Source organism: Canis aureus, chromosome 4 (assembly GCF_053574225.1).
Source record: "Canis aureus isolate CA01 chromosome 4, VMU_Caureus_v.1.0, whole genome shotgun sequence".
Lineage (NCBI taxonomy): Eukaryota > Metazoa > Chordata > Mammalia > Carnivora > Canidae > Canis > Canis aureus.
Window position 1 is genome coordinate 36974215 of NC_135614.1, and position 9545 is coordinate 36983759.

Sequence of the window (9545 nt, forward strand, 5' to 3'; positions counted from 1 at the left end):
GGGCCCTGGGGTCGGGCCTGGCTCGTCTGGAGGGTGCGACTGAGCTCGGCCCTCCCCGGGGGCAGGGGGCAGGTCCGGGAGCAGGGGTCCCGGAGGGGCCTCACCCGGCCGAGGAAGCATTGGAGAAACCGCTTCGGGGTGTAGATTCCAGTGGACGTCTGCTCCTCGTCCTGGCGGGAGGGCAGGAGGTCTCAGGCCCCACGCCGCGGCCCCTGGAGCCGGATGGACGTGCTCCCCACGGCCCAGCCCAGCCTCGAGGGTGGCCCCGGGGCCCCAGGGGGAGGACCATGACCCCAACTCTGGGCAGCTCGGAGGGCCGTGCCCCCCAGCCCCTGCCCCGGGTCCCAGGGACAGAGCCTCCGGAGCTCCCACTCGCCATGTGCTTCCTCAGGTCGGGGAGAGCTCTTTCGAGGACGCGCTCATGATGAGCCTGGAACCTGAGGAGCTTCGGGAAGCCCGGGACGAAGAAGCCTGAGAAGGCCCCAGGCCCCCACGATCAGGGCCTCCTCCTGCACCAGGCGGGGTGGGGGGTGTCGGGGCAGGGGCCTCCCCCCACGCCCTGACTCCCGTGTGCCCACCGCCCTCTGAGCCCTGACTGGATCCGCTCTTCCCAGAGGGCAGGGCTGCCTCCCAGGCTGGGGGTGCGGGGCCCGGGGACCCTCGTCCTCACAGAGACCCCGCGGGGCGTGGGCTGGAGGCTAAGGACCAGGCCTGGCTGACCCAGCACCCTCTCTCCTGCAGGGGCCGCTGCAGGGACAGGCGGGTCCCCAGCCCCGAGGGGCAGTGGGTGCAGGCCACGGGGAGGGTGATGGGCGTGCACGGCCCTCTGTGGGGCTTGGGAGTGAGGCTGGGGGCCCCCGGGAGGGGAAGACGCTGCCCCCTGGGCCCTGTGTGGCCGTGGGCTGGCAGGAGGGCCTGGGGGCAAGCAGGCAGCTGGGCGGGAGGCTGGGGGAGCAGCGGGAGTGCGAGCCTGGCCTGCAGACAGTGGGGCGGGTGGCCGTGGCTCCGGGACCCCGAGGCCACCGGGGAGGCGGGGCCCTTGCCCGTGGGGGGGCGGGCTGGGGGGTCCCCGCCTGCCCCCTGGTGCAGCAGCCTGGAGGGAGGCCCTCCTGAGCTCCTCTCCCGCCCGGCGGCCTGGCGGGCCCCTACCGTGCATGGCATTGCCTGTCGTCGGTCATCAGCTGGGCCAGCGCCCAGAAGGCGTCCTCCTCGGGCAGGAACATGAGGAGGGTGGCCGCGATCTCGCTCATGCCCTGGCAGTAGCCCACCTCCTGCAAAAGCCAGAGCCCCATGGAGGGCGTGCGCCCCGAGGCCCCCTCTGAGCCCTCCCCGTGGGCGTCTGGCTCCCCCGGCTCCCTCACAGCCCGGGCTCCCAGAGGGGGCTCCCAGAGGGCGGGGGGGCAGGTGAGGGCCACCCGGACCAGCTCGGGCACCAGCACCCCGGGCCCCGCTACCGAGCCCTACGGCCGCCGTGCCAGGGCCCCCGTCCTCAGACCAGCAGGAGGGGCCTCCGTGAGCTGTGCCAGGCTGCAGGGGACCCGCCAGGTCTGGAGACCCCCCGGAGGGCAGGTCGGGGGGGGGGGGCCTGACTGTGGCCCCTGGGAGGTCCCACGAGGGGAGCTGGGCCAGGACACCCCACGGGGCCGGGGAGCGTGTGAGCTGGTGTCCTCAGGGACCCTTCTGGAATGCGCCGTGGAAGGGGGTGGCCTCCTGGGCGCCTCGGCCTCGTGCCCTTCAGGGGAGTGGGAACCTTCCCCGCCCAGGTTCTCATCAGTCGTCCCATCTGTCAGGTTCCAGACCCGAGTTCTAGGACGGCTATGGTGCACGCGGGGCCCCAGGCAGCCCCGACCCTCGGGCACGCAGGCCCTGCCTCCCCTAGGAGGTCTGCACCCAGCCCCCTGCCCGTCCCAGAGGAGAGAGACCCTCCCCAGCATCTCGGGCCGTGGAGCTGGGGCCCTAACTGTGAGTCCCGCTGGTCACCAGCACTCAGGACAAGGCCACCTGCGGGGCAGGAGGCAGGGGCAGGGACACTCACGGTGTCGTACACCAAATAGGCCGCCAGCAAGTGGAACAGGGTTCGCTGCCTAGGAGGGGGGACAGCGGGGGGCTCTGCTCAGTCAGCCCCCGCCCAGTGAGGCCGCGGAGGTGCAGACACCCGCCCCGCAGGCCCCACGGCCCTCAGGGCCCCTCCGCGGGGCCCATCTCTGGGGTCAGGTCTGCGCACAGGGACAGGTGGCGACCTCACACGTGCAGCGTGCGGGGGGTTATGTGCACCCTGGGGTGTCGGATGCCTCCGAGCGGCTCCCGCTGTGGGGTGTGCAGCTCCGGGCTCCCCCAGCGCCGCCAGCGCCCCCTCCAGCCCTGGAGCGGCACCCCTGCACGCCCCCTGGGAGCCAGCGCTCCCCCTGCCCTGGTCCCCGCAGCCCCTGACGCCTCTCCTCCCCTGCCCTGGCCTGGCCCCGTGTCCCGGGAACACCACCAGCCCCACGTGGCCCCTGCCCCGAGCCCACGCAGCTGGGGCGTCCATGACCCTGAGCGCACCCCCAGGCCTTCCCAGGTGTCCCTGGACTGGACTCTGTGGGGGGCACCCTGGACCCGCCCATCCCAGAGCATCTCGGGGCTCCAGGTCTGAGCCACCGTGAGGAGAGCAGGGAATGTCGTGCAGGTGTGACCCCAATACAGGCTGTGAACCCCTGGGGTCACTATCTGAGCCCGCGGGAGGGTACGGGGTGCGGCCCCCTCAGCACTGCCAGGAGCCGCCCGATGCCTCCCGCAAGGCAGCCTGAGTCTGCCACGGCTCTTCGGCCCCCGGGCCCGGGCTGCTGGAGGCCGGCTCCCCCTGGGCTGGGGGTCACAGGTCAGCCTGACCTGGCCGCGCTCTGAGGGCTGCGGGGGCCCCGGGGGGCAGCAGGTTCCCTGCAGGGAGGAGCACCAAGCTCTCGTGGGGAGACGTCCGAGCGGCCCCCCGGGAAGCCCAGCCACCCTTGCCTGGCGGCTCCTCAGCCCCGCCCCTGGTGCCCCTGCAGGTCACCCCTGGGGTCCCGGGCTCCCACACACCCCGCCCGCTGCACACAGAGGGAGCTGCACCCTCTGCTCCACCCACCTGCACCCCCCCGTCAGGGGCTCCTTGCTTTCCCCCCTCCCTGGGGACTCTACGGGACACCTGGGCTTCTGACGGGAGCAGGCCGTCCAGAGAACCCCAAGGTGGCCGGGGAGGCTGATCATGTCCCACAGGGGGCAGCTGCACCGCGTCCTTGTGGGAGGGGGCGGGACCGATAGTGTAGGGGTGGGGTGTGTGGGGGTGTGGGGGATGGTGTGGGGGGTGGTGTAGGGGGATGGCGTGGAGGCGGTGGTTGAGGGGGATGGGGTGGGGGGCTGCAGACACTGGGCACCCCTTCTCTAAGGTGTACACAGAGACGCCTACAGATAAAGGCGACTCCAGTCGGGTTTGCTGTGACCCCTGCCCCTGGGGCCCTGTGTGCTCAGCGCAGGGCCTGCCTGGACCGGGGGCGGTATCTGGGGGTCGTCATACTATGTGTGCTCACCAACTGCAAATTGTCTAAAATAAAATGCCCAGAATTCAGAAGTACATAAAGCACCGAGGGTGGGTGTCACCCTGACCTGTGCGACCCTTGTCGGGTCCATGTGTCCTGGTCCAGCTGCAGCCGGGCCGCCTGGCACCCAGGTCCCCTTACTGCCCCCCACGCCCCCACCTCAGCCCCCTGCTCTTCACGGGGCCGCCCCTCACCCCCTTGGGGTTCAGCTCAGATGGTGACCCCTGGAGGCCCCGTCCTGGTGGCCTCCCTGGGGTACGGAGGTCATCCCCAGCACCCTACCATGTGGCAGTGTGTTGTTTGTTGCCGTCGCTCCCCCCCGGCCTCAGAGACCCCGTGTCCCCTGCACAGAAGCCCCTGGGCCTCTCCCGGGCCCCCGAACCCCGCTGGCCCAGCAGCCTCACCCGACCCCGTAGCGGTCCCAGAACATGGTGTGACTGCGGAACGTCTGGTTGACGTCCAGGTCGATCTGCATGATGTCCTGGGAGGAGACCAGGGCCGCCTCCTTCATTTCCTGCGGGGAGACCCCGGGAGGAGGAGCCGGCGTCAGGGACACAGACCCCGACCTGTCAGCAGCTGCCGTCCTGGGCAGGGAGCCCTGGGGCCACCATGCAGTGTGTCCTGCAGGAACCTCCTTCCTTCCCCTGGGAGGCCGGGGATGGCGGGAGTGCCCACCGTGCCCGCAGGGCCTGCGTGAGGGCCTATGCCCAGCTGTCTGTGCGGGGAGGGGACTGAGGGTCAGCCCGGGTGGGGAGGGGACATGGGGGTTCAGCCCGGGTGGGGAGGGGACATGGGGGTTCAGCCCGGGTGGGGAGGGGACATGGGGGTCAGCCCTGGTGGGGAGGGGACATGGGGGTCAGCCCTGGTGGGGAGGGGACTGAGGGTCCACGGGGAGTGGAAGGGCCCCACCTGGTATTTCCCGGCATTCCTGGCCTTAACCTGGACGTTCAGCAATTGCAGCCACACCTGTCCCTGCACCTGGGGCGGGACCCCCTTGTAGACCCGGCACCGCAGCTGCAGGGAGGAAGGCAGTGCTGGTGAGAGGGGCCCAGGGCGGCCACTTGGAGCCCAGGGAGTGCGAGGCATCTAGAAGATTCCGGCTTTGGCTCCACGGTGTCTGTGGAGAGGCTAGGTCTCCCTGGAGCTGGGCCCCGTCCCCCAAGAGGATCAGGGACTGTGGCCCTGACCTGACGCTCCCCCACCGCCATCCTGGGACCTGGGGAGGCTCGGGCTCCCAGCAGACTCTCCCCAGACAGGGGGCTCCCCCAAGGACGGGGCAGGAGGACACTGAGGGCGGCCGCCCAGCTCCATCAGGACGGAGAGCCCTCGGGGGCACCCAGCGCCCCACCTTCTCGCTGGGGAGGTAGTGGTCCCATCGCTTGAGCATTTTTATCCATTTGTCCGCGCGCCGGGTCTCCTGGCGGAGTTTCTGGAAGAGGCCAAGCGGGGGCCGCAGATGAGGCTCCAGCCGCGGGAGGTGGGCGCTTGGGCCGCGTCCAGTCCCCCGCGGGACCCAGAGGAGCCAGGAAGGCAGAGGGCCCCCCCGCAGACTGCGGCTCCGCTCCAGGGTCTGGGGTGCATTCCCGGCAGCCCGTGCAGCGCTGGGATGGGGGACTGGGGAGACACCCGGGGATGTCCTGGGGGACGGGGTGCAGACAGCTCCTGCCCGGGGCCCAGGATGGGCTCTCACCTTGGCCTCGCGGGGGGCTGGGGCGGGGCAGCTCCTTGTCCCTGGAAGGCAAGAGATGCAGAGCCCTGAGGCCCCGGCCCCACAGCCACCCCCCGCCCCCTAGGGGCCTGGGGAGGGCAGGGCTCCTCCAGGGAGGGCAGGGGCTGCCAGCAGCCTGAGGGCGGGCAGGGGCGGCATTCCAGGGGGTCTGAGAAGGGTGTTTGCCGGTGGTGGGGTGGGTGGGGACCCCTCGGCGCCCCCAGGGGGTGACCTGCCCCCCTCCTCGATGGACCAGCCGGAGAGCTGTCAGCATGGCCCGGGTGCCCCGTGACCGTCCCGCTGAGGTCCCCCCACCTCCCCAGGGCCTGACTGCCCAGCGTCCTGCCGGCCTCGCCATGCCCCCTGGTCGTCCCCCTGCTGTCCCTTGACTCCCCTCTCTGCTGTCACCTCTGCCACCCTGGCCCATTTCACCTCCTGTCCTGTCGGAGCCTCTGAGCACGACCCACCTCTAAGCCATCCCAGCAGCCACTGGGCTGTGAGCAGGGCTGAGGGGACCCCACCTGGGGTCTCCAGCCTCTGTCAGGTTCTCGTGGGGCTGTTGACCCATCAGCCTCGTCCACTGCGACCTAGGCCACTGGGCTGTCCCCTCCCTCGTTCCCACCCAGGGCAGCCCCCTCCTCCTCTTCCCTCCTCCTGCCTGGTCAGGCTCTCCCTCTGTGGCACCCCCTCCCTCCCTGCCCTGGCCTGGTCCCCGACATCTACCTGCGGCCCCGCAGAAGCCTTCGGGACTGTGGGAGCCCTGGCTGGGGGGTGTGGGTGAGAGCACCCCTGCCACTGGCCCCAGACCAGGCCGTCCCCCAAAGGAGAGCACGCCCCGGCCCCAGAGCCCCTCACCCACGGGATCCCCTGCTGAAGGGACTGGACCCCCCCTGCCCGCCGCCCGCCCCCCCCCATGCAGGAGGCAGACACCTGGGCCTGCCCGAAGCAGGCGTGGAAGGCGCAGGCCCAAAAGACTAGTGTCTCCAAGCTCAATCCAGCGATTTCCGAGGAATTCCTGTCTTAGATTGGTGCTACATACTAAGTTCAATACATGAGAAGCTTGCTGAACGCAGTGTCCAAAGGGAACTTGCTTCTGAGAGTTGAGCTCACACGCAGTCCCTCACAGTTCCACACTGCCTGCAGATTGAGTGTCGAACATCCTCAGCAGAGATGTCTGTCAGAAGCTCATGAGACACAGTTGGAAAAATGCAGGCATGGAAGGTGTCTCCAAGTGCAGTAGAGCAGTATTCAGGGAACCTCCTGACTTAGAATGCTGCTCCGTTCTCCCTGCCATAAGAACGCAGCTAGTTGAAAGCTGGCTTCCAGGCATGCTTCCTTGTGAGAGCTGAGCCCAGGGCAGGACCCTCCCGCATCCTGACTGCCTGTCGACATAGCTCCTAACATCCTTCTGTTAGGTGCTGGAAGAGGTTGTGTGAAAAGCATGTGGAAGTGTCAGGCCTGTGCTCCCGTGTATCTGAGTTCAATACAGCGATTTCCAACAGCGTTTTTCAATTAGAGTCGTGCTAGGTTCTCACTCCTATAAATGAGTGTCTAGCAGACATCTGCCTCCAGGACATACACACCTCTGAGAGTTGAACTTATGGCCTGTACCTCCCACATGCTGACTCCAGGTACACTTCGCTCCTAACAGGCCTAGGTTCGATGCGTCACAGAAGTGTTGTTGTGCCCAAGATCCTGAATCCGAGAAACCACCGAGGAGCTGACACTGATGCAATCACAGGAGGGTTTATTTACAAGCTCGAGCCTGGGACCAAGTATACCGGATGCAGCGGAGCAGGGACTTGGACCCCAAGACTAAGAGGCTTAGCAACTTTATAGAGGCCAGTGGCCAATGGGATACGCAGAAAGTTGCACAGTCATGCTGGTCCACTGATCCGGATTTCCGGTTTAGGGTGTGTCCTGGTCTTTGACTAGGGCGGGGCAGTGCCCTAAGTAATAAGCAGGTCAGCACCAGGTGGGTGCAGCCCAAAATAGAGTCAGTCCTGCTCTGCTTGTCCAGAGAGGTAGGGGGTTTTGTTCAATTTCCTGGGTCCCACATTCCCCCCTTTTTCAGAGGATCCTATGCAGGACCCGATCATGGGTCCAGGTTGCTCTCACAGTGAGCCAGGGGAATGATTAAACCAGGATTCTCACCAACCTTGTTGCTCTTCTCTCTCTTATTTACATTAAAGGCAGCACATAGGGATCCCTGGGTGGCGCAGTGGTTTGGCGCCTGCCTTTGGGCCAGGGCGCGAGCCTGGAGACCCGGGATCGAATCCCACGTCGGGCTCTCGGTGCATGGGGCCTGCTTCTCTCTGCCTGTGTCTCTGCCTCTCTCTCTCCCTCTGTTACTATCATAAATAAATAAATTTAAAAAAAATAAAAAATAAAAAAAATAAAGGCAGCACATAACCGCCCCCCCCCCACCCCTTTGTTGTAAGAAGACTAATTCTAATCTCCTTGTATTTTGAAGGACAACCTCGGACTAGGGAGTCTTGGAGGTGGGAAATAAGTGAGAACGGCACAGTCTTAGCTTTAGGGGATTGTCCTTGTCTGGTTGGCTTTTCCATTCTGTAGCAAAGTCCATGAGAACGGTGTGTGTGTAGTGGACCTAGGGAGTAATCCCATCGACCTTGAGAGTGGCGGGAGTGGTCAGGATCATGAGGTAGGGTCCCTTCCAGCGAGGTTGAAGTGTCTGGTGTTGGTATCTCCGCACGTACACCCAGTCACCTGGCCGATATCGATGGAGGTCCGGGGGTGGCCCAGTCTCCTAAAGGGCCCTCAGCTTAGGCCACACCTGCTCATGGGTTTGTTGTAACATTTTGAGGGAGAAAAGAAGTTGGTGATCATCAGATTCAGCAAGCACCTCAGGTTTTAAATTGGGGATAACAGGTGGAGGAAGACCGAACATGATTTCGTAGGGAGTCAGTCCCGTCTTATATGGGGAGTTCCTCACCCAATATAGGGCGAAGGGGAGGAGAGTCACCCAGTCCCTGCCAGTCTCCAGGGCTCATTTAGTTAAGGTCTCCTTTAATGTTCTGTTCATCCTCTCTACCTGTCCTGAGCTCTGGGGCCTATATGCACAATGTAATTTCCAATCTGCCCCAAGTACTAGTGCCACTCCCTGTGTTACCTTAGATACGAATCCTGGGCCATTGTCTGACCCAATTCTAACGGGAAAACCATACCTTGGTACGATGTCTTCCAGCAGTTTCTTGGTCACGATCTGTGCTTTTTCATGTTGGGAAATGCCTCTGTCCATCCTGAAAAAGTATCTACAAACACTAGTAGATACCTATACCCGTATTTTCCAGGTTTCACCTCAGTGAAGTCCACTTCCCAGTAGGCTCCTGGGCAGTCCCCTCGGAGCCGGGTGCCCAGGTTAGATCCACGGGCGGAGGCATTTGTTAATTGGCATGCAGGGCAGCTTGCCATAGTCTGTTCGATCTTTGCTCGAGAGTTTTTAATAGTGATCTTTGCATGTCGTATGAGGTCTTCCATCTTCCTTGTTCCCATGTGAGTACTCCGATGCATTTTGGATAGGACTCGCCGTCCTAGTTCCTCTGGCCGGATGATGCTGGAGTCTGCTGCCCTCCACCAGCCACACAAGCACTGGGTCATAGGCAAGCATTTGATCCAGTGTAAGTCAGCATCAGTATAGTTGGGGGTGTCAGGCAGGGTCGGTGCCCCCGGATCAGGTAGTGTGGTAGCTAAGACCTGGGTCACCAGAAGGGCCGCCTCTTTTGCTTTTAAATCGGCTAGCCGGTTTCCCCTGGCTACTGGTGTGCCTGCCTTTTGGTGCCCCGGACAATGGATGATGGCTAGGGCCTTGGGCAGCCAGAGGGCCCTCAGGAGCTCAAGAATCTCCGTTTTGTTTTTAACAGTCTTTCCCTCTGCTGTCAGAAGCCCTCTTTCCCTGTAAAGGGCTCCGTGGATGTGAGCAGTGGCAAAGGCGTACCTGCTGTCGGTGTAGATGTTTATTCATTTACCTTCCCCCATGGTCAGCGCCTTGGCCAGTGCAATCAGTTCTGCCCGTTGGGCCGACGTTCCGGTTGCCAGTGGCTCTGCCCAGACAGTCTCCATCTCCGTGGTTACGGCTGCCCCCGCATATCTGAGTCCTTCTTGGACAAAACTGCTGCCGTCCGTGTACCAGGTGGTGTCCGCATTCAGCAGTGGCTGGTCCTGGAGATCAGTTCTGATTCCGTGCACCTGGCAGACGGTTTGCGGCTGTGGGATTCTTAAGACGTTTTCCTTCTGTGCCTCTGTCAACCATCTTTGTCCAT

The 9545-nt window shown here is 64.5% G+C and overlaps 1 protein-coding gene across 1 annotated transcript; it reads right to left on the bottom strand.

Moving 5' to 3' along the window:
* Nucleotides 1-1156: 1156 nt before the first annotated feature.
* LOC144311721 (TBC1 domain family member 3K-like) lies at nt 1157-8524 on the bottom strand. The gene is made up of 7 exons (XM_077894285.1): nt 8451-8524; nt 5986-6026; nt 5245-5285; nt 4903-4983; nt 4464-4568; nt 3959-4068; nt 1157-1271 (listed from the first exon to the last, which is right to left on the bottom strand). The coding sequence occupies exons 1-7, from the start codon at nt 8522-8524 to the stop codon at nt 1247-1249; spliced, it is 477 nt and encodes a 158-aa protein (XP_077750411.1). The 3' UTR covers nt 1157-1246.
* Nucleotides 8525-9545: the final 1021 nt, after the last annotated feature.